The 24,333-nt window shown below is 39.9% G+C and overlaps 1 protein-coding gene and 1 non-coding gene across 5 annotated transcripts in view; both read right to left on the bottom strand.

The window, feature by feature from the left end:
• The window catches only part of DLGAP1 (DLG associated protein 1), a 310,310-nt gene that overhangs the window by 58,610 nt on the left and 227,367 nt on the right, over positions 1-24,333 (bottom strand). For all 4 annotated transcript variants that reach the window (XM_031658924.1, XM_031658926.1, XM_031658925.1 and 1 more), the window contains one exon: positions 14,915-15,006. In XM_031658924.1, coding sequence (XP_031514784.1) covers positions 14,915-15,006 — 92 coding nt within the window. The remainder of the gene's footprint in view (positions 1-14,914; positions 15,007-24,333) is intronic.
• Positions 20,803-20,906, bottom strand: LOC116271551. Its single transcript, XR_004180176.1, has one exon. It is a non-coding gene; the product is annotated as a small nucleolar RNA U13 (small nucleolar RNA).

Genomic DNA, 24,333 nt, shown 5'->3' with positions numbered 1-24,333 from the left:
GCACAATCTCAGCTCACTGCAACCTCCGCCTCCCAGGATCAAGCGATCCTCCCACCTCAGCCTCCCAAGTAGCTGGAACTGCAGGCATTCACCATCACTCTTGGCTAATTTCTTTTTAAATTTTTTTGGTAGATAGAGGGTCTCACTATATTGCCCAGGCTGGTCTTGAACTCCTGGGTCCAAGCAATCCTCCTGCCTTGGCCTCCTAAAGATCTGGGATTAGGCATGAGCTACCACTCCTAGCAGGAGCACTTCTCACTTCCGCCGCTTCTCTCCTCTCCCAGGTGGATAAGAAGATTCTTTGAGGAAGACCTTGACAACTTCCACATCCCTCATGGATCCTTCTTTACTCACCTTTCCTCTCTTTCCTCTCAAAAAGAACTTTTAAATTTTCTGAATGTTCCTAAACAATTTTTGTTTCTAGTTTTCTGGCTCTTGTCTTATCTCCCTGAGTTTGCTGATCCTTGTCTTCCCATTCTTGAGAAGCACACTAAACCCAGCTTAGAAGTCTATGCTTTTGGGAAGAGCTTATCCTCTCTAATCTTCACATACGATGATCTGGCTGGGCTTTCATCTTGCAAAATCCCTGATGTCAGCATCTTTTGGTCTTTGGGCTCAGAAGGGTCAACCCTCCACAGTGGACTCTGCCATACTCCCATGTAGAGGGTTCTGTGCCTTGCTGTCGGGACCCTGGGGGGCTGAGTGAGCCTAGGAAGGCTCAGGGCAGTGTGCCTCAGCACTGTTTGTATATCTTCACTTAATCCTCCTATTTTCAGTATAGTCACCCTGCTCTCAACTATGCTGGTATCCTCCAGGCCAGAGACCTTTAGTTTTAGCCTCTGAAGAAGAGACACCCTCAGTCTCTGTCAGGATAGCGAAGGACTGTCACTTGGCTCTGCAGATTCAAGGACTTTTTAGCTCCATCATTATCCCCACTTTCAGGGCGCCCAATGCCACCCATCCGCATGCATTTTGCAGGTTCTTAAATTTAAATGGAATTACATCTTGGAGTCCTGCACTAGCAGCTTTCGATTCAGTTTCCTCCGGTCTGCTGAATCGGTTATCACTTTCATATCTGTTTTCTAGCTTGCTAAATTTTGCTGTTGTTTTTCTCTCTCTTGTTCTCTTCCTCCTTGGGAGTTCATGCCAAAACAGACAAAAATTCCTTTTACTGTCATTTAGTTTCAGAAGGCCTCGAAGATACATGTGTATCCTTTGTTTTCACCATCTTTAAACAGAAATCATCTAAAAGTAATGTTGATAATCCGGCAGAAGGAGAAAGGGGCAGAAATTATGGTTCACCTATGAATTTGAGTATTGTGCATTCATTAAAAGAGGTGTTTGCTATGAATTTTCAATAGTAAAAAGAAAACTTTTAAAATAATGTTTGATTTTAAAGATGTTATAAGATTGTACATATAGGATTATTTCACCAACTTTTTAAATATTCGTGGGAAAAGTGCGGGTAAAAATATACTCATTTATTTGCTCATGGTTAATGGATAGGATTATGGAGGACTTTGTTTTATTTCTGTAATTTATGCATTTTCACAATGTAAATACTACTTTGTTTTTCTTATCATTAAATGGATTGTTCAATAATATGTAATTACTGTGGAAAAGGTAGATAATACGTAAAAAGAAGATACATACACACATGGTTTTTTTGTTTTTTGTTTGTTTGAGACAGAGTCTCGCTCTGTCGTCCAGGATGGAGTGCAATGGCATAATCTCGGCTCACTGCAACCTCCGTCTCCTGAGTTCAAGCAATTCTCCTGCCTCAGCCTCCCTCAGCTGGGATTACAGGTGTGCATCATCACGCCTGGCTAGTTTTTGCATTTTCAGTAGAGACAGGGTTTCACCATGTTGGCCAGGCTGGTCTCAAACTCTTGACTTCAGGTGATCTACCCGCCTAGGCCCCCCAACATGCTGGGATTACAAGGGTGAGCCACCACGTCCGGCCCACACATAGTTTTTAAAAAAATTACTCCAAAGGCCATCAAAGTTAAAAACTGTTAATATGTTAATATATGTTTTCCTTTAAGTAAATTTACATACTACTTTTATAATGAAAACAGTACTATTCTTCCTCTTTGCGTCCACTGCTGGAGCCTTAACGTCACTAACGGACTAATATAAGAAAGTCTAGTTTGAAGTCACTGTTAAAATACAATTGTTATTTGGAAGGAAATGGGAGATTCCTGGGAGCCTCTTAGCTTTCTCACCTAAGTCAACAGAAAGGATTGGCTTACTAGATTTGCTAATTATCAGCCTGAAAGACAAAAGGACCTCATACAAATTCCCGGGGACCATCAAAAGGATGAGAGACAATGGGGACGTGATGCTGGAGACTTCTACATGGGCGCACTGGCGGAGGTGAGTGCCCCTTGGGGAGGTGTTGCCAAGATTTGCCTGCTTTACTTAGGATCAGTCCTGCATATCAGCAAACACATGCTATATGTGTCCTGTAGAGCGGTACCACTAGCCGACCTGTGAAACAGGAATTGGGGGAAAACAGCTAATGTTTGATGACGATGATGGGTTTCTGCACCGGCTTGAGAGAAGCAGTCTCTTTTCAAAATGACATACGCATTCATTATCCCTGGCTTCCTGCTGCCACGGCATTTAAACTAGTGATCTTTAGACAGCATTCCTCTGTCCACGGTCCCCACCGCGAGGCAGCCCCAGAGAATGGACAATGTGCATTTGCGATCCCTGGCATTTTGAGAATGTCATGGTGGCCTGCAAATGTAACAGGGATATTTGTGATGCTCCATTTCAACTCCTATTATTGAAGCAGACAGGGCTACCTGGTGCATTTTATTTTTTACTAATGAGTTTTGAACTTACTTCTTTTTGTTTTGATTTGGAACACTGAAAACCACACTAAATTTACAAGTCTACTCCTTAATAGATCAATCAGTTAGGTGGGACTTGCTGGGTTAGTTTTGGTTCCTAAATTGTAATTGAGTCAAAAGGAATGAGTGCCTTGGCCTCTTACAGGTCTTTTAATCATTTCTTTGCACTATCTCTTTCTCAGCCCAATTTTCTTTCTTTTTCTCACTTTTTGTTAGGTTGCTGTCTTTTATCAGTCTGTTTATTTGAAAAAGGAAGACAGAAATTGTTACTGGCCATTCAGTGTGAAAACAACAGCCTCATCTTTATCACCAGATAATTAAAAAAAAAAAAAAATCCCTTAGCTGTCATTAAGTAATCTTATCTGCCCAATATTGCTTTTTAAGATCCTATCTAAATGAGTTACAACCAGCAAAACTGTAAAAGAATTAAGTTAGAGACAGAAGGTATTGGTAATCCCTTCTTCCTGTTTGACAATGGATTTCGTTTGGAGAGGCTGAAAACAATCATTAACATCAATTTAAATGCTTATTTACTTTACAGTGGTTAACTATAAAGTGACCTTTGAAGAAGGGTATGTTTTGGAAAGCTAAGTACTAAAACTGGCCTGCCAACCGTTTTGAGGATGAGTTTTAAATATTTTACTCAGTTTACTGAGAAACTGACCATTCTACAAACTTCAATAATTCAAATAATGTTCAACTTTTTAAAAAAATCATAAAAATGACTCGTATGAAGTTTTTTAGGTTGCTACTAGGTCTGACCAAATAATGCAATATTTAGCATTCTTGTGGAAATGAAATTTGAGGCTGGGGGCAGTGGCTCATGTCTGTAATCCCAGCACTTTGGGAGGCCGAGGCGGGTAGATCATCTGAGGTCAGGAGTTCGAGACCAGCCTGGCCAACATGGTGAAACCCCGTCTCTACTAAAAATACAAAATTAGCTGGGTGTACTGGCATGCACCTATAATCCCAGCTACTCAGGAGGCTGAGGCAGAACAGCTTGAACCCAGGAGGCAGAGGTTGCAGTGAGCCAAGGTCACACCATTGCACTCCAGCCTGGGCAACAAGAGTGAAATTCCATCTCAAAAAAAAAAAAAAAAAAGGGGGGGGGGAGAGATAGACTGGCTGATTGCAGGAGAAATGTCTGAAGTAAAATAAAGGAGATGACTTTCTCCCCCTTTTTTTTTTTTGAAGAAAAGGCAGTATAATTATTTTCTTGAAACTTCATTCTTTAGAGAGATTCTATTTGACTGCTTAATAGACTAGGAAACATGCAGAGCATTGTACGTATCAGATATTGCTCTAAAAGTTTTACAAAACACCCTAGGACAACACACTGAGGTTAATGCTATAATCCACCTTCCTCCAACCCCTTTTTAAAATTAATAAACTGTTTTTTTAGAACAGTTTTAGGTTCACAGCAAAATTGAGCAAAAAGTAGAAAATTCCCATACACCCCTTCCCCCAACACACACACAGCCTCAACTAATACCCACATTTCACACTAGAGTGGCACTTTTGGTGCAGTCCAGGAACCTACACTGGCTGTCGTTATCACCCAAAGTCCATGGTTTACAGTAGGGTTACTGTTTGTGTTGTATATACTCGTATCCACCATTGTATTTATTATACCTACAGAATCGTTTCACTGCCCTAGACATCCTTAGCCTATTCATACCTCCTTCCTCCCAACCCCTGGCAACTAGTCATCTTTTTACTGTCTCGTTGCCTTTTCCAGGGTGTCACATAGTTGGAATCATACAGTATATAGTTTTTTCTGACAGGTTTGTTTCACTTAGTAATAATACATTGACATTTTTCCCATGTCTTTTTGTGTCTCGATAGTTTATTACTTTTAGTGCTGAATAATATTCTATTATCTGTATGTACCATAGTTTATTTATCCATTTATCTACTAAAGGACAACCTGGTTGCTTTCAAGTTTGGGTAATTAGAAATACAGGTGCTATCAATATCCATGTGCAGGATTTTGCGTGAACATAAGTTTTCAATTCGTTTGGATAAATTCCAAGAAACAAAACTGATGAATTGTATGGTGAAGAATATTTAGTTTTGTAAGAAACTGCTGACTAGGCAAGGTGGTTCCTGCCTCTAATTCCAATACGTTGGGGAGGCCAAGGCATATGGATTGCTCATGTCTCATATTATAAGAGTAATTTGTGTCTTCTCTCTTAGTTAGCCTGGTTAAAGGCTTATCATTTATTAATCTTTTCAGAGTCAGGTTTTGGTTTTGTTGAGTTTCTCTATTGATTATTATTTTCAATTTTATGATTTCTGTTCTAATTTTCTTTTCTTGTATTTATTTTGGATTTAATTTGCTCTTCTTTTTCTAGTGTCCTATGGTGGAAGCTTAAATAATTGATGTTAAATTGTTCTTTTTTTCTAATACAAGCAATCAGTGCTGTAACTGTCCCTCTAACCACTGCTTTTGCTGCATTCCATAAATTTTAATAAGTTGTATTTCCGCCAGGCGCGGTGGCTCATGCCTGTAATCCCAGCACTTTGGGAGGCCGAGGCGGGTGGATCACCAGGTCAGGAGTTCAAGACCAGCCTAGCCAATATGGTGAAACCCCCGTCTCTACTAAAAAAAACATGAAAATTAGCCAGGCGTGGTAGTGCATCCCTGTAGTCCCAGCTACTCAGGAGGCTGAGGCAGGAGAATCGCTTGAACTCGGGAGGCGGAGGTTGCAGTGAGCAGAGATTGTGCCACTGCACTCCAGCCTGGGCAACAGAGTGAGATTTCATCTCAAAAAAAAAAAAAAAAAAGTCATATTTCCATTTATTTCAAAATATTTAGTTTCTTGAGATTTATTTCACTCGTTTGTAATTTAGAAGTGTGCTGTTAAATCTCAGTATTTTGGGAATTTCCAGCTATCTTTCTGTTGTTGATTTCTAGTTTAATTCTACTGTGGCCTGAGAGCAAACATGATATGATTTATAATTTTAAAAATTCGTTTGTGACCAGCCTGGCCAACCTGGTGAAACTATGTCTCTAATAAAAATACAAAAATTAGCTGGGAGTGATGGCAGGTACCTGTAATCCCAGCTACTTGGGAGGCTGAAGCAAGAGAATTGCTTGAACCCGGCAGGCAGAGGCTGCAGTGAGCCGAGATTGTGCCATTGTACTCCAGCCTGGGAGACAAGAGCGAGACTTCGTCTCAAAAAAAAAAAAAAAAAAATTTGTTAAGATCTGTTTTATGCCCCAGAATTATGTTCTGCTCTATCTAGGTGAATGTTCCATATGAGCTTGAGAAGAATGTGTAATCTGTTGCTGTTGGATGAAGTCGTCTATAGATGTCAACTATATCTAGTTGTTCAATAGTGTTGTTGCATTCAACTACGTCCTTACTGATGTTCTGCCTTCTTGATCTGTCCATTTCTGATAGAGAATTGTTGAAGTCTCCAATTATAATAGTAGATACATCTTTTTCTCCTTGCAGTTCTATCAACTCAAGAACTCATGTATTTTGTAGTTTTTGTTTGTTTGTTTGTTTGTTTTGGGACTGAGTCTCGCTCTGTTGCCCAGGCTGAAGTGCTCTTGGCTCACTGCAACCTCCGCCTCCTAGATTCAAGTGACTCTCCTGCCTCAGCCTCCCAAGTAGCTGGAACTACAGGTACGTGCTACCACACTTGGCTATTTTTTGCATTTTTAGTAGAGATGGGGTTTCACCATGTTGGCCAGGCTGGTCTCAAACTCCTGACCTCAAGCGATCCACCCACCTTGGCCTCCCAAAGTGCTAGGATTACAGGTATTAGCCACTGGGCCCAGCTAGAACTCATGTATTTTGAAACTCTGTTGGTAGGTGCACACATGTTAAAGATTTGTATGTCTTCTTTGAGAACTGACCCCTTTATCATCATCTTTATCCCTGATAATTGTCTTTGCTCTGAAGTCTGCTCTGAGATTAATATTTCTACACCCACTTTCTTTTTATTAGTGCTAGACATTTTCTTTTTCCATTCCTTTACTTCTTAATCTATAATATATATATATATATATATATATATATATATATATATATATTTTTTTTTTTTTTTTGAGAATAGTCGCTCTATCACCAGGCTGGAGTGCAGTGGCCCGGATTTCAGCTCACTGCAAGCTCCGCCTCCGGGTTCATGCATTCTCTGCCTCAGCCTCCCGGTAGCTGGGACTGCAGAGCCATGCACCTCACCGAGCTGGTTTTTGTATTATTTACAAGTAGGGGCAGGGGGAGTTCCTGTGTGCTCAGGATGGTCTCGATCTTCTGACCTCGTGATCCACGCTCCCGTCTCAGCCTCAAAATCACTGGACTAGTAATTCCTGGCATGTTTCTTATATTTAAATTAGGTTTCTTGCAGACAACATATCGTTAAGTCTTGTTTTCTTATCCACTCTGACAATCTCTGTCTTTTAATGGTGTATGTAAGACACTAATGTTTAACCCTGTTCCTATTTGCCCTGAGAATACCTGCTGGTGGCACCTGCAACTGCAGCCTTTAACCCAAGATAACTTTGCCACAAAATATTTTGCTTTTATTATTATTTTCACATCGCTCTATATTGACTTTGGAAACAAAGACATCATCCTATTTCTAGCATTCTGGTCTTAGTAGTGGTATTTCCATTTAGAAAATATAGTAATTCTCCATTGCTGAAAATGGCAAGTCCTAGAAAACGTAGCATTCCTACACGTGATGTTAACATTGTCCTCAAAGAGTTGTGGCCAAGATTCATTTGATGAATCCTATTTTTCTGAAATAGATGATTCTGATGATTCAGATGATTCTGATGTTAGTTCTGTTTAGAAATAACTCGAAGATCAGTTTTTACATTTTATTTTCACATTGAAAATCAGTCATATTTGCTTCAGCCTCAAAGAGCGTGTTTATGTAAAATTAAATGAGCGCTGGCTTCTAAATGGGAAAAAGGTTAAACTGATTATTTATCTGGTTGGATTAATATCTACCATATTTGTTATTATTTTCTATTTTTTTGCCTTTGTTCTTTCTTCTTATTTTTGTCTTTCACATTTTTTCTGCTTTTAATAATTTTCCATTGAGTATTTATATGATGGAATTTTCTCTCCTTTCTTAGCATACTAATTTTATTTTTCTTTTACTTCTTTTTAATGGTTACCCTAGAGCCCTACAGTTTGCATTATGCATTTACCACGAATCCGATTCACCTTTTTTTTTTTTTTTAAACGGAGTCTCGCTCTGTTGCCCAGGCTGGAGTGCAGTGGTGTGATCTCAGCTCACTGCAACCTCTGCCTCCTGGGTTCAAGCGATTCTTCTGCCTCAGCCTCCCGAGTAGCTGAGACCACAGGCACACACCACCACACGCAGCTAATTTTTGTATTTTTAGTAGAGACGGGGTTTCACCATATTGTCCAGGCTGGTCTTGAACTCCTGCCCTCGTGATCCATCTGCCTCGGCCTCCCAAAGTGCTGGGATTACAGGCATGAGCCATCGCTCCCGGCCCCAATCCACTTTCATATAACACTATGACACTTCACAGGTTTTGTGAGTACTTTGTAATAACTAAATATTTCCAATTCCTACCACTTATTCCTTGTATCATTGCTGCCATTCATTTCACTTTTACATAAATAACTAAATGTACATATATTTAAATACATTTTTGCTATTGGTATTTTGAACAAACTTATCTGTTAGATCAATTACGAATGAGAAAAATGGGCCGGGCACAGTGGCCCATGCCTATAATCTCAGCACTTTGGGAGGCTAAGGTGGGAGGATCACCAGAGATCAGGAGTTCGAGACCAGCCTGTCCAACATGGTGAAACCCCGTCTCTACTAAAAAAAAAAAAAATTACAAAAAAAATTAGCCAGATGTGGTGGCAGGTGCCTGTAATCCTAACTACTTGGGAGGCTGAGGCAGGAGAATTGCTTGAACCTGGGAGGCGGAAGTTGTAGTGAGCCAAGATCCTGCCACTGCACTCCATCCTGGGCGACAGAGCGAGACTCCATCTCAAAAAAAAAAAAAAAAAAAAAAGAGAGAGAGAAAAATGAAAGTTTTTATTTTAGTTTCTGACCTATGTCATTTTCTTTCTCTCAGAAGAACTTCTTAACATTTCTTGAAGGTCTGCTGGCAACAGATTCCCTCAATTTTTATTTATCTGAAATAGTCTTTATTTTTCTTTCACTTTTAAGGATAATTTCACAGGGTACAAAATTCTAGATGGGTGTTTTTGCTTTTTTTATTCTTCTAGTACTTTAAATATTTCACACCAGGCATGGTGGCTGACGCCTGTATTCCAGCACTTTGGGAGGTTGAGGCAGGCAGATCATGAGGTCAGGAGATCGAGACCATCCTGGCTAACATGGTGAAACCCCATCTCTACTAAAAATATAAAAAATTAGCCGGGAGTGGTGGCGGGCGCCTGTAGCCCCAGCTACTCGGGAGGCTGAGACAGGAGAATGGCGTGAACCCGGGAGGCGGAGCTTGCAGTGAGCTGAGATCCGGCCACTGCACTCCAGCTGGGGCTCTGTCTCAAAAAAAAAAAAAAAACTTCACTCTGTTCTTGCATGGTTTCCGATAAGTTGGATATACTTCTTTTAATTTTTTTCGTTTTGGAGTGTTTTTATAGAGACTAAGCCTCGCTATGTTGCTGTATTAGTCCGTTTTCATGCTGCTGATAAAGACATACCTGATACTGGGCAATTTACAAAAGAAAGAGGTTTATTGGACTTACAGTTCCACGTGGCCGGGGAGGCCTCACAATCATGGCATTAGGGGAAAAGCACATGTCACACGGTGGCAGGCAAGAGAAGAGGGTAGCTGGGCACTGCGGCTCACATCTGTAATCCCAGCACTTTGGGAAGCCGAGGTGGGAGGATCACGAGGTCAGGAGATCAAGACCATCCTGGCTAACACGGTGAAACCCCATCTCTACTAAAAATACAAAAAAATAGCCAGGCGTGGTGGTGGGCACCTGTAGCCCCAGCTACTTGGGAGGCTGAGGCAGGAGAATGGCGTGAACCCGAGAGGCGGAGCTTGCAGTGAGCCAAGATCGGGCCTTTGCACTCCAGCCTGGGCGACAGAGGGAGACTCCGTCTCAAAAAAAAAAAGAGAGAGAGAGAGAGAGAGAGAGAGAGAGAGAGAGAGAGAAGAGGGCCTGTGCAGGGAAATTCCCATTTTTAAAGCCATCAGATCTCATGAGACCCACTCGTTACCATGAGAACAGCACGGGAAAGACCCTCCCCCATGATTCAGTCACCTCCTGCCAGGTTCCTCCCACAACATGTGGGAATCCTGGGAGTCACAGTTCAAGATGAGATTTGGGTGGGGACACAGCCAAACCCTATCAGTTGCCCAGGATAGACTTGAATTCCTGTCCCTAAGCAATCCTTCCACCATAGCCTCTTGAGTAACTGTGACTACACAGATATAATTATTTATTTATTTTTTATTTTTTGAGATGGAATTTTTGCTCTTGTTGCCCAGGCTGAAGTGCAATGGCATGATTTCGGCTCACTGCAACCTCTGCCTCCTGGGTTCAAGCAATTCTCCTGCCTTAGCCTCCGGAGTAGCTGAGATTACAGGTGTCTGCCACCATGCCTTGCTAATTTTTGTATTTTTAGTAGAGACGGGGTTTCACAATGTTGGCTAGGCCGGTCTCAAACTCCTGAGCTTAGGTGATCTGCCTGCCTTGGTCTCCCAAAGTGTTGGGATTACAGGCATGAGCCACTGCGCCTGGCCAGATTTAACTCTTATCTTTTATCTTTTTTGTTTGTTTGTTTGTTCTGTTTGTTTATTTTTGAGACAGGGTCTCTCTGTCACTGAGGCTGGAATGCAGTGGTGTGATCTCAGCTTACTACAACCTCCACTTCCCAGGCTCAAGCAATCTTTCCACTTCAGCCTACTGAGTGACCGGGACTGCAGGTACGCACCACAGCCAGATAATTTTTTGTAAAGATGGGATTTTGCCATGTTGCCCAGGTTGGTCTCGAACCCCTGGACTGAAGTGATCTGCCCACCTCAGCCTCCCAAAATTGTGGGATTACAGGTGTGAGCCACTGCACCTGGCCTAATTCTTATCCTTGCTCCTCTATAGGTAAGATGTTCTTTCCCTCTCATTTTTTTCAAGATTTTTAAAGTCCTTTATTTTTCTGAAGTTTGAATACGATATGCTCAGGTGTAGTATTTTGTTTTTTGTTTGTTTGTTTGCTTGTTTCAGCATTTCTCTTGCTTAGTATTCTCTGAGCTTCCTGAATCTGAGGTGTCTGACATTAATTTGGGGGAATTCTGTTATTATTGCTTCTAACATTGCTTCTGCTCCTTTCTCCTTCCTCTCCTTCTTGTATTCCTCTCTCATATAAAGTACACCTGTTGTAGCTGTCTCACCGTTCTCAGATAATCTGTTCTGACTTTTTATCAGTCTTTTTTCTCTTTGCTTTTCAGTTTTGGAAGTTTCTATTGTTATATCCTCAAATGTAGACATTAGTGTCCAATTTACTAATGAGCCCATCAAAGATATTCTTTGTTTCTATGAGAGTGTTCTTTATCTCCAGCATTTCTTTTTAATTCTCTCTTAGAATTCTTTTTCATTCTCCATCTCTCTGCATGTTCTGCTTCTTTCATTAGCACCCTTAGACTATTAATCATAATTTCAAAAAAATCTTGGCCTGGTAATTCCAACATTCCTGCCATATTTGACTCTGGTTCTGATGCTTGTTCCATCTGTTCAAACTGTGTTTTTTACCCTTTAGTATGTCTTGTAATTTTTTGAAAAGTGGGCATGACGTACTGGGTGAAAGGAACTGTGGTAAATTGGCATTTAGTAATGTACTGGTCAGGTGGGGGAAAAGCGCTCTACAGTTATATGATTAGTCTCAGCCTTTTGGTGAGCCTGTGCTCCTGGACTGTGAACTTCATCAGTGTTTCTCAGTTGTGTGTTTTTTTTTTTTCTCTTATGTGGGACAAGATGCCTAAAGGGGGCTGCGGTTGGGTATGTCCCTTCCCCCATGTGGAAGGCTAGAGGGAACTAGAGCTGAGTATTTTCCTTCCCCCAGGTAGGTTCTAGGCTCTGATAAAACCCCAGCCAGCAAAAGGTTCTGGTAAAATAGTGTCTGCTGCGTGCAGGGCTTGTGAATAAGAGAACATGCTGGCATATTTCAAAGCAGTTCTTTTTTCCTTCCCCCTCCTGGATGCACAAGGAGATTTTTTTCTCTGATATTCACTATGAGGACCTGGTAGAGTTCCTGGAGGTAAAACTCACAAAAGTGTGAAGTCTCCCTCTGACTGGGTTTCGCTGGAGCTTTTAACTCTCAGAGATGTCAATATTGAGCCTCCAACAATTCTTCAGTTACTGCTTATGTTTTCTTACCTTGTGCGGGTTCCTGCAGAGATTTCTACTTGTGTTTCTACTCCAGTAAGTTGTAATTATCTGTATCTGTCTGTCTGTTTCTCCAATTTTGGGAGAAGCAGTGTGCCCTGTGACCTCCTTTCTCTGATAGATACACAAAGAGATGTTGATTTTTTAGTTTGCTGAGATTTTTACTTGTTAAGATGGAGTGGTGACTTCTGAGTTCCTTTTAGCTTATAGTGGAAACTGCTTGCAACCCCCTTTTTATATATAAGGAAACTAAAGCACAAATATGGGTAGTAATTTGCTTATGGCCCCTTGGCTAGTAAGGGGCAGAGCCAGGATTTGGTGCTCTGGTTCAAGAGTCTGTGCTGTCAACCACTAACTATATCATTGAGAAAAGGCACCGAGCTGGGCTGGTGGGAGATGGAGGACTATATTATCTTCTTCTTTTTAAGATGGAGTCTGCTCTGCCACCCAGGCTGGAGTACAATGGTGTGATCTCGGCTCACTGCAATCTCTGCCTCCTCGGTTAAAGCGATTCTCCTGCCTCAGCCTCCCGAGTTCCTGGGATTACAGGCACCCACCACCACACCCAGCTAATTTTTGTATTTTTAGTAGAGACGGGTTTCACCATGTTGGTCAGATTGGTCTTGAACTCCTTACCTCAGGTGATCCACCCGCCTCGGCCTCCCAAAGTGCTGGGATTACAGGTGTGAGCCACTGCCCACGGCGAGGAATACATTTTCTTTAATGTCTACTAAATGTATACTTTCAAAACTTTTTCTAAAACACTTAATAAAGAAACATGCGTAGGACATTAAAGCAATGATTATTGGCCCGCCATGGTGGCTCATGCCTGTAATTCCAGCACTTTGGGAGGCCAAGGCAGGTGGATCACAAGGTCAAGATGATCGAAACCATCCTGGCCAACACGGTGAAACCCTGTCTCTACTAAAAATATAAAAATCAGCTAGGCATGATGGTGCGCGCCTGTAGTCCCAGCTACTCGGGAGGCTGAGTCAGGAGAATCGTTTCAACCCAGGAGGTGGAGGCTGCAGTGAGCCAAGATTGTGCTACTGCACCCCAGCCTGGGTGACAGAGTGAGACTCCGTCTCAAAAAACACACACAAAAAAACAAAAAAATAATGATTACTAAAACTTTTTAGAGTAGAAGAAAAAAGTCACTCCTAAACCTACCATTTATACGTATTATATTTCAGTCCTTGTCCATCTGCATGAACACTATGCATGGATATTATATATTTAACTTTTTCACCTAACATTGTATCATGGGAATTTTCCCATGCTTCTCCACCTTTTAAATAAAATGATATTTAATAGCTGTATAATAGTTTACCTTGGTGAGGTGCTATAAATTACAAAAGCATGCTATTAGTGGTTATTTGATAATTAGTGTTTTTCTTTTACAATGATAAATAATGTTTCACAATTGTTTACCTTTCATTGAGTAATTTAATTCAAGCCCCATGAGTGTGACTTTTGGGTCAATTGGTATGGATAGATGTATAATTATTGCTAACTTTTGTCATATTTATTTCCAGAAGATTGTACAGGTTTCTGGGCTTCCAGCATTGCATAATTATATTAGGTTGGTGCAAAAGTAATTAAGGTTTTTGTCATATTATACACACATACACTATATATATATAAAGCACATACACATATGATATATTTTATTAATAAATATGTTAACTATATGTCTATGATATAGATACACACCTCTTAAAAGTACAGTGTCAATCAATAGTGAGAGGTTCTAAAACAGGACCACTTCCATAAACTGATAAATTCCTCCTTTTCAGATTTTCAGTTTATGTTACATGTAGCCTTGAATATAGGAGGCATTCCATAGATTTTATTGAATGGATGGATAATGGAAGGATGGATAGGTGACATTCAAATGATTCTTCCTAATTAACACACAGAAAGTTAGTAGCAAAGTTGAGATGATACACTGATTTATAATTTAGAGCGTTTTCTCTTACCATAACTCCAGTTTTACTTTATTCAGCCAACATTTATTGTATATTTAGTAGGTGCGAATCACAACGCTGGAAGCTGGGGGACGCTACTATCAATAAAACATGGTTCTACCCACCAGGAACCTCCCAGTTTGAGAAATTCACACGCCTCTCTCCATCAAGTTCTCATTTACAAAATGAAATTATTGACCCCAAATTCTGTAATTTTATGAAATCCTACATTTCCCATTTATAGATACTGAGGCTCTAAAGTAGGTAAAGAGTAATCTAAAGGACTGGTGATTCCGGATAATGATAGGGAATATCTTCCTCATTCATTCATTCATTCATTCATCATTCATGGAGCACACAATAAACACCAGACACTATTAAGTGCTGGGAATAGAAATAGAAATAAGGTAAATTTTCTTCTCATAAAAATGGGAAGGTTTTTTTTTTTTCCCCCAAAGGTATAGTTTGGCAACCCAAGAGTACTGCACACAGTATTTATATGTGTGTAATATGCTTACAGTACTATTCTAGTAAAACTCAAATGGAGTGGTCTCTAGTATTAAAACTACAGGAGAGAATCAACTAATATTGATTCAACTTCACCCTTTAAATACTCCCAAAACTTAGTGGAAAATATCATTGAATTTTGTAGATTTATCATGGGGAAAAATACTTTGACGTTACTTCACAACATCAGGACAAAAGAGGATGCATATGCACGTGGACTTACCACTTCTCCTCTTCTACTTGCACTCCCACGGACTGGAACTTACTGGGTGCTTTATTCTCTCCTGTTTTGTCAGGTTCTTCAGCATCATCCACCTGGAGAAATCATCAGAGTAGTTCCATTTCAGTCATCTTGCTTGGAAAATGAACATGACATTTTATCAGAAAGACCTCTAATATTACTGGAATGTTTTGTAATTTGTAACCTCCTTAGTCAGTATTTGTGTATTTTCTGAGAGCCAACACTACCTTCGCTGCATGCTCTTTGACTCTGTTGCTCTTAGTAAAACGCAATTTTATTCACTCTCAAGGTAGCTGATAAATGTCTATGATTCCTCCATAGATTTGCAAGTCTGTACTTAGACTTAAGTATCTTACTGTAAATGCTGTATTAGAATGGAGTCTACATGGAAATGTGTTCTCGGAAGTTTTTTCTTTTATGGAATCTCCCTCTGTCGCCTGGGCTGGAGTGCTGTGGTGCGGTCTTGGCTCACTGCAACCTCCACCTCCCGGGTTCAAGGGATTCTCCTGCTTCAGCCTCCCGAATAGCTGAGATTACAGGTGTGCCACCATGCCCAGCTAATTTTTGTATTTTTAGTGGAGACAGGGTTTTGCCAAGTTGGCCAGGCTGGTCTCAAACTGCTGATCTCAAGTGTTCTGTCTGCCTGGGCCTCCCAAAGCGTTGAGATTACAGGCATGAGCCACCATGCCTGGCCTGGAAGTTTTGAATTTGAAGATAACAACATACAAAATAAAGAGGAAAATTTATGTATTGTAATTATAATTGTTGACATTGGGAGATTTAGATATTAACCTTATTAAGATAAACCATAGAGTGTCTTCATCTTTCTCCCCTTAAATAAAGAATTGACTTTGAATATCACTCCATAGTTTCTAAATAGCTATGTGTATATTACAGCTATATAGAAAATATGCCCATATAGAACTAATAACCTATGCAACAGATTAGTCCCAATCCAAATTTGAAGAAAATTTTAGAATTATTAGGTTTATTCCTTTTTCCTACTATGTGTTTAAGAAATGTTGTTTCTAAATATAAAAACAATTCAATTTAAGCTACATAAAATTAAAATACAGAAATATATAATGTAGAAAAAGAAAGTCTAAGAATCATTGTCAATTATTTGATGTATATTTGTCTATATCCTTTTATATATATGTCTAAATGTATATATATATTTAAATGATTATTAATACTGAAATTACACACGAGATTATACTATGTATGTTTCTTCTGCAATGCTTTATTCATTAACACTACTACTATCTCTGCACATTTTATCGTGTCAGTAAATACAACTCAGTCCTTTTGTTGACTACAGAAGAATTTCTTTTCTTTTCTTTTTTTTGACACAGGATCTCACTCTGTTGCCCAGGCTGGAATGCAGTGGTGCAAACACAGCTCACTGCAGCGTCAACCTCCTGGGTTCAAGCAATCCTCCCTTCTCAGCCTCCCAAGCAGCTACGACTACAGGTACATGCCACCATGCCCAGCTAATTTTTCTTATTTTTTGTAGGGGGTGGTCCCCCTATGTTGCCCAGGCTGGCCTCAAATGACTGTGTTCAAGCAATCCTCCCGCCCCAACTCCTAAAGTACTGGGATTATAGGGATGAGGATATTTCTTTTAATGACTAAGCAATAGGCATCAAAGTAATTTGCTTTTTATTGCTATTATGTATGATACTACAAATAGTATTTCATATGTATCCTTTTGAATATTTGTACAAATATTGTTTAGGAAAAATTCTTAGAAGTAGAAATCCTAGGTGGAAAATATTGAGCATGTGCAACTTTCAAGGATATCTCATCAAATCATTTATCATCCTTTCATAGTCCGTGCATAAGAGTTTCCAATGCCCTATACCTTCACCAGTACTAAATATCGGGAAACTTTTAAATTTTTGCTAATGTATCACAAGTAAAAAAAAAAAAAAGTGTGTACACACACACACACATATATACACATATACACACACATACTTTTTTTTTTTTTGAGACAGAGTCTCGCTGTGTCACCCAGGCTGAAGTGCAGTGGCTCTATCTCGGTCACTGCAACCTCCGCTTCCCGGGTTCAAGCGATTCTCCTGCCTCAGCCTCCCAAGTAGCTGGGATTACAGACACGTGCCACCATGCCCAGCTAATTTTTGTATTTTTAGTAGAGACGAGATTTCACCATGTTGGTCAGGCTGGTCTCGAACTCCTGACCTCATGATCTGAGTGCCTCGGCCTCCCAAATTGCTGAGGTTACAGGCGTGAGCCACTGCACCCGGCCAAAAATATGTATTGACTTTGTTTCTATCTGTAAATTGTCTGTTCATATCCTTTACTAGTCTCCTCCCTAATTAGGCTGTTTTTTATTTTCTTAATCATAGGATTTCTTTATATCTTATGAACCTAAATTCTTTCTCTGTTACATATACGGCAGATGTTTTCTCTAAGTTTATCATGTGTCTTTTGAACTTTGCCTTTCATTGGAGAGAATCTTAGGTAGTCACATCCAGCTTTTATGGTTTGGAAAGGCTTTTTCTCTAAGCATATTTTTTTAAAGTCCTCTTGTATTTTCTTTTATGCTTTCATGTTATCTTTTTCTCGTATTTAATTCTTAAATCCACCATCCTGAGATGTTTGTGTCGAAGATACATATGTAGAGATCTCATATTACCCTCCTATACTACCTCCCTTGGGTTATCAATGGATCTGGCTCCATTTATTAACTAATTTTCCGTTTTTATTTGAGATGCCAGCTTTATCTGATACCAAACTTTACTCATATATTTTCCCATACATTCTCATATAGGCATTCGCATATACAGTCATGACACACACAGTGACATTTCTGTTAACGATACAGCACGCGTACAATAGTGATCATAAGATTATAATGGAACTGCCCTGGGCAGAAGTACCACTTTGTGTCTTTTGTACTATATTTTTACTGTACATTTTCTATGGTTAGATACACAAATACTTAACATTGTGTTACAATGGCCCACAGTGTTCAGCATAGTCATAAGTTGTACAGGTTTATAGCCTAGGAACAATGGGCCGTACTATATAGCCTAAGTGTGTAGTATGCTCTACCTTCTAGGTTTGTGTACCTTCTGTGATGTTCACACAACAACAACATCACCTAATAACACATTTTCCCAGGTGTATCCCTGTCATTAAGTGACACATATATACAGACCTGTTGCTGGCCTACTGATCTGCTGGGCTTATTGACCTTCCCTCTCCTTTTTCCTAAATATGATCTTTTTTTTTTTTTTTGAGATGGAGTTTCACTCTGTTGCCCAGGTTGGAGTGCAGTGGTGCGATCTCAGCTCAGTGCAACCTCCACCTCCCACGTTCAAGTGATGCGCCTGCCTCAGCCTCCCAAGTAGCTCCAATTGTAGGTGTGTGCCACCACGCCTGGCTAATTTTTGTATTTTTAGTAGAGACGGGGTTTCGCAATATTGGCCAGGCTAGTCTCGAACTCCCATCCTCAGCTGATCTGCCCGCCTCAGCCTCTCAAAGTGCTGGTTGCGTGCCTGGCCTTTCCTAATAAAATTCTGTAATCAATCTTGATATTTTATATGGCAAGTCTCCTCCTGTAGTTCTTTTTAAAAAAAAATATAATTAGGCTACGTGAGGTGGCTCATGCCTGTAATCCTAGCACTTTGGGAGACCGAGGTGAGAGGATCACTTGGGCCCAAGAGTTAAAGACCAGCCTGGGCAACATAGCAAGACCCCATCTCTAAAAAAAATAAGAAAAAAAAAAATAGCTGGGCATAGTGGCATGCGCCTGTACTCCCAGCTACTCGGGATCTGAAGGAGGATTGCTTGAGCCTGAGAGTTAGAGGCTGCAGTGAGCCGTGATCATGCCACTGCACTCCAGCCTGAGTGACAGAGTAAGAGTTTCTCAAAAAAAAAAAAAAATAGTAATTTAAAAACAGAACAAAAAACCCAAAAATATCTAGGTTATTTTGGAGTATTAACTTCTAAGTAAACTTAACATCAAATTGTCAAGTTCGTCCTGTTAGCCTCCATCAACTGATAAAAATCATGTTGGAATTTTTATTGGAATTTCTTTAAATATTTGTATTCATTTTCAGGAAATTGTTGTCTTTTTACTACGTAGTATTCCTGTGTAGGAATATTAAATAATTTTCTATTTATTACAGTATTATATTTTATTTATTTATTTGCTAGACGAGATCTTGCTGTGTTGCCCAGGCTAGAGTACAGTGGCTATTCACAAAGTTGATCCCATTAGTGATCAGCATGGCAATTTTGACCTGCTCCTTTTCTGACCTGAGCCAGTTCACCCCCCCTTAGGCAACCTGACGGTCCCCTGCCCCTGGCAGGTCACCATATTGATGCTGAACTTACTGTGGACACCCTATCGGTATAGTGCACTACAGCCCAAGACTCCTGGGCTCATGTGATCCTCCTGCCTCAGCCCCCTGAGCAGCTGAGAATACAGATGTGCACGACCATGCATGGAGGTTATTTATTTATTTATTTATTTTCAGACGGAGTCTTAGGACTCTCACTCTGTCGCCCAGCCTGGAGTGCAGTGGCATGATCTCGGCTCACTGCAACCTCCGCCTCCGGGCTCAAGCGATTTTCCCTGCCTCAGCCTCCTAAGACGCTGAGACTACAGGCGCACACCACCATGCCCAGCTAATTTTTGTATTTTTTAGTAGAGATGGGGTTTCACCATGTTGGCCAGGATGGTCTGGATATCTTAACCTCATGATCCGCCCACCTCGGCCTCCCAAAGTGCTGGGATTACAGGTGTGAGCCAATGCTCCCGGCCGCCTGAAGGTCTTATATTTTATTTAAGGTAAGTTTTTATATTGTTTTCAAATAGGAGTTACATATTATTTCTGAAGTTCAATTGTGTTGTTTTATACTTTTTGCTACTATTGTGAATGGGTTCTGTACTTTTATATTTTGTTTATTGATAATATATAGATAAGTTATTGATTCCTCTATATTTATATTAATTCTTTCACTTGGATTTTCAGTGGTTTCTGCTAGTTTTTTTTTTTTTTAATTTTGAGACGGACTTTCGCTCTTGTTGCCCATGCTGGAGTGCAATGGCGCGATCTCAGGTTACCGCAACCTCCTCCTCTGGGATTCAAGCGATTCTCCCTCCTCAGCCTCCCTGTTTCTGCTAGAATTTTAAAGGTGGACATGCATATTATCTATGAATAAAAGCAATTTTGCTTTGTTTTTAAATATTTACACTTCATTTCTTGCTTTGTGTCTTGGCCAGTAAAGGCAAACAACACTGAATAAGCCTATGAAAATATTCATCCTTACTTGATTTCTGACTCTGGAATATCTCTAGCATTTCGTCTTCAAGTAGAAGTTTAGTTTGGTTTCTTTTATTTATTTATTTATTTTTGAGACAGAGTCTCACTCTGTTGTCCAGGCTGGAGTGCAGTTGTGCAATCTAAGCTCACTGCAACCTCCACCACCCGGGTTCAAGTGATTCTTCTGCCTTAGCCTCCCGATTAGCTGGGACTACAGGCATGCGCCATCATGCCTGGCTTATTTTTGTATTTTCAGTAGAGATGGGATGTCACCACGTTGGCCAGGCTGATCTCAAACTCCTGACCTCAAGTGATCCACCCACTTCAGCCTCCCAAAGTACTGGGATTACAGGTGTGAGCCACCACACCCAGCCTTTAGTTTGGTTTCTTATAAATGCTTTTTATCATGTTGATGCTTGCAATGGCTTTTGATTTTTACCAAATGCAATACTTTTTACTATCTATCTTGATACCATATTTTCCCCCCAAAGGTTAAAATAACTTTGAATTTCTGTGACATACACTACTTGATAATAGTATATTATTTTAATGTTTATTTCATTTTTCTTACTTTGGACAGGAAATATGCAGACATTATAATAAGATGTGTCTCCCTCACATCTTAAACGTTTGTGTGAAGACCCAGTCATCATGCTTATGAACCACAAAAAGATCAGTAAAGGTATATTATTTATAAAAATATATATACACTTTGATTAATTCTCAAATTTGGTAAGAATTTTTACATCTATTTTTATAAGCATATTATTCTATAACTCTTTTTTCTTGTGTTCTTTCAAATTTAGGTATTAGAGTTATGCTTATTTGATTAAAATATATTAAGAACCTTAGCTGGGCGCAGTGGCTCACGCCTGTAATCCCAGCACTTTGGGAAGCTGAGACTGGCAGATCACCTGAGATCAGGAGTTTGAGACCAGCCTGGCCAACAAGGTGAAACCCCGTCTCTACTAAAAATACAAAAATTCTCTGGGCGTGGTGGTGCGTGGCTGTAGTCCCAGCTACTCAGGAGACTGAGGCAGGAGAATCGCTTGAACCCGGGAGAAGGAAGTTGCAATGAGCCTAGATCACACCACTGCACTCAAGCCTAGGAGACAACAGCAAAACTCCATTTCAAAAAAAAAAAAAAAGTCTTGATCTTTTCTTGTAATATTAAATGCTTTAAATAACATAGGAATTATTTGCTTCATGAATGCTGAGAAAACCTTTCCTGTTAAAATGATCCAAGTCTGTAACATTTGTGAAAGGTTTTTTTTGTTTTGTTTTGTTTTTACTTTTTTTGCACTTTATTCTTCCTCCAGGTTTTTATTTTATTTATTTATTTATTTTTTAGAGAGACGGTTTCTCTCATCTAAGCTGGAGTGCTGTGGCAAATCACGGCTTACTGCCACTGTGAACTCCTGGGCTCCAGTGATCCTCCCACCTCAGCCTCCCAAGTAGCTTGGACTCAGGTGTGTGCCAGCACATATGACTAATTTTTTCTTTTTTTTTTGTAGAGACAGGGTCTTGTTATGTTGCTTAGGCTGGTTTGAACTCCCAGGCTCAAGCCATCTACCCACCTCAGCTTCCCAAAGTGCTGGGATTACAGGCGTGAGCCATTGCACCTGACCTCTTTCCCCAGATTTAATACTCCCTCTTGCATCAGTATTGGTAATATACATGAGTGTCTATATTATTTTGACGTTAAAATTTACCAACATTAAGTTGTCACAAGAATCTTTTATAATTTTCTCAAAAGGTCATATACTATTCCCATTTCTAATATTGTTAATTTCTATATGGCCTTTCTCAATCAGACTTGTCTATTATTTAGTATTTTTAAATAACCAATTTTGGTTTATCAATTCCACTTTACTTGTTATTGCCATTGCTCTGTTTTGTTTTCTAATGCATTTATCTATACTTTCATCATTAGTAATTCCTTCTTTTGAATCTGTTGTTCTTTTTCTAGCTTTGTAAATTGAGTGTTTATAATGTAATATTTCTTCCTTAATTATGAAAGAATATAGGGCTAGGAATTATTCTTAGATCATAACTACAGCCACAGCCCATAGTGATGATTTATAGGATTCCTGCTGTCATTTATTTCGAAATAATCTTGAATTCCTTCTGTAATCCAAATGTTATTTAAATGTTTTAATATTTGCAAATGGTTAGATTTTGTTATCTGTTTAGTGTTCGTTTCTAATTTTAATGCGTCATGGTTGGCAAACATGACTGATTATTTCTTCTTTTTGGAATTCATTAAAATCATCTCTGTAAGGCTCATTAGTTTTGATTGGAGACAGGTCCCTCCAAAAATCTCTTTCCAAATAAACGTTGATGTTGACTTCAAGGCCGTCAAAATAAAGTCTTCAAGGCTTAAATGTTTTGAAAGTATCTCCTTAGTGTTCCTTTATTATTTTAAGTCAATAAATTATGAATCCAAGATAATGTGTCATTTTATTTTATTTTATTTTACTGTATTTTATTTTATTTTATTTATTTATTTAGAGACGGAGTCTGGCTCTGTTGCCTAGGCTGGAGTGCAGTGGCACGATCTCGGCTCACTGCAAGCTCCGCCTCCCGGGTTTACGCCATTCTCCTGCCTCAGCCTCCCGAGTAGCTGGGACTACAGGCGCCCGCCACCACGCCCAACTAATTTTTTGTATTTTTAGTAGAGACAGGGTTTCACCATGTTAGCCAGGATGGTCTCGATCTCCTGACCTCGTGATCCGCCCGCCTCAGCCTCCCAAAGTGCTGGGATTACAGGCGTGAGCCACTGCGCATAGCCAATAATGTGCCTTTTTACTTTTCAAAGCTTTCTTTCGAATAGTAACAATTTCTTTGGTTTGTACTTTACCTGGCAGAGACAAGTTTCATTATCTGCAATTGGACTTATTTCTTCACATAAACATAAAATATTAACATATCTGTACACTTGGACAGGTATTAAAGGAAATAAATAAGTCTTAAGAGTATGATCTCAAATAACTAAATTTTCTTTTATTCATTAAAAGAATAGAGAAAGCCATTGCATTTCACATAATGTGAAGGATTAAGCTGTTCTTTTAATCTGTTTTGCAACTTGAGTTAAATGATAATAGATGGAAATCATAATGTACCATCGAGAGACAGAGGAGTCAGGACCTAAAGGTAGTACATGAAACCCATCTGTAGTCAGAATTGTTCTTGAAAGACTAAAAGACAGTGTAACCAACTGTTGCCAGGTGTCACCTTTGGGGAGTACAGTAGAAATAGTAGGTGGGAGTGGGAAAGAAGGGGAAATCTCATATTTTGCTCTATACACTCCTGCACTGTACGAACTCTTTATAATAATACTGTATACATGAATTACTCATTTTGTAATTATAAGAAAACAAAAAAATTATCCTTAATGGTGCCTATGACTTTCAGTTTAGACATACAACTTTGCCCTAAAAATCCAAAGCCATGCTCGGTTCTACTAATGCACTCTCCCAACATCACTCAGAGCATCAAAGATAGTCGGGCGCTGGTGGTTTGCCCAGGCATCCTGAAGATTTTCAGAGATCACGAGGCTCAGAGAATTACATCGAATCCTGGAAGGTCGAATGCTGTTCCCCGCCTCAGCTTTAAAACAAAACGCCGGCAAGGCTTCAGTAGTCCGTTATCCGGAGGCTGAGGCAGGAGAATGGCGGGAATCGGAGGTGGAGCCAGAAGAGATCTCGCGCCTACCGCACTCCAGCTCAGCGATATGGCGACCCGCCCTGGGGCGCGAGTCAATTGGGGATAAAGTTATTTGACTTGTTTTGGTGCCATATTATGCTATAGAAATTTATATCTTTAAGTATTCTAGAATCAGAGTGCCATGAGTTGCTCCCATAAGAACATAGAAGCAAAGACTGCATACGGATCATGTCCATTTTAGGCCTTTTAACACACACACTGATGGAAGTAAACAGCTATTTATTTATTTATCGGACAAAGAGCTTTGTTTTGGTGATTTGCTTACTGTCTAGCAGCCCCAAGCCCATCTTCTACATTCAGCTGCTCTTCGATATTGAGGCCAGGACTCCCAAACTACATTTCCTAGGCCTCCTTGTCGGCTGGTTTCCAGTTGTG

Source organism: Papio anubis, chromosome 19 (genome assembly GCF_008728515.1).
Source record: "Papio anubis isolate 15944 chromosome 19, Panubis1.0, whole genome shotgun sequence".
Lineage (NCBI taxonomy): Eukaryota > Metazoa > Chordata > Mammalia > Primates > Cercopithecidae > Papio > Papio anubis.
This window is presented reverse-complemented; position numbering and strand designations above follow the sequence as displayed.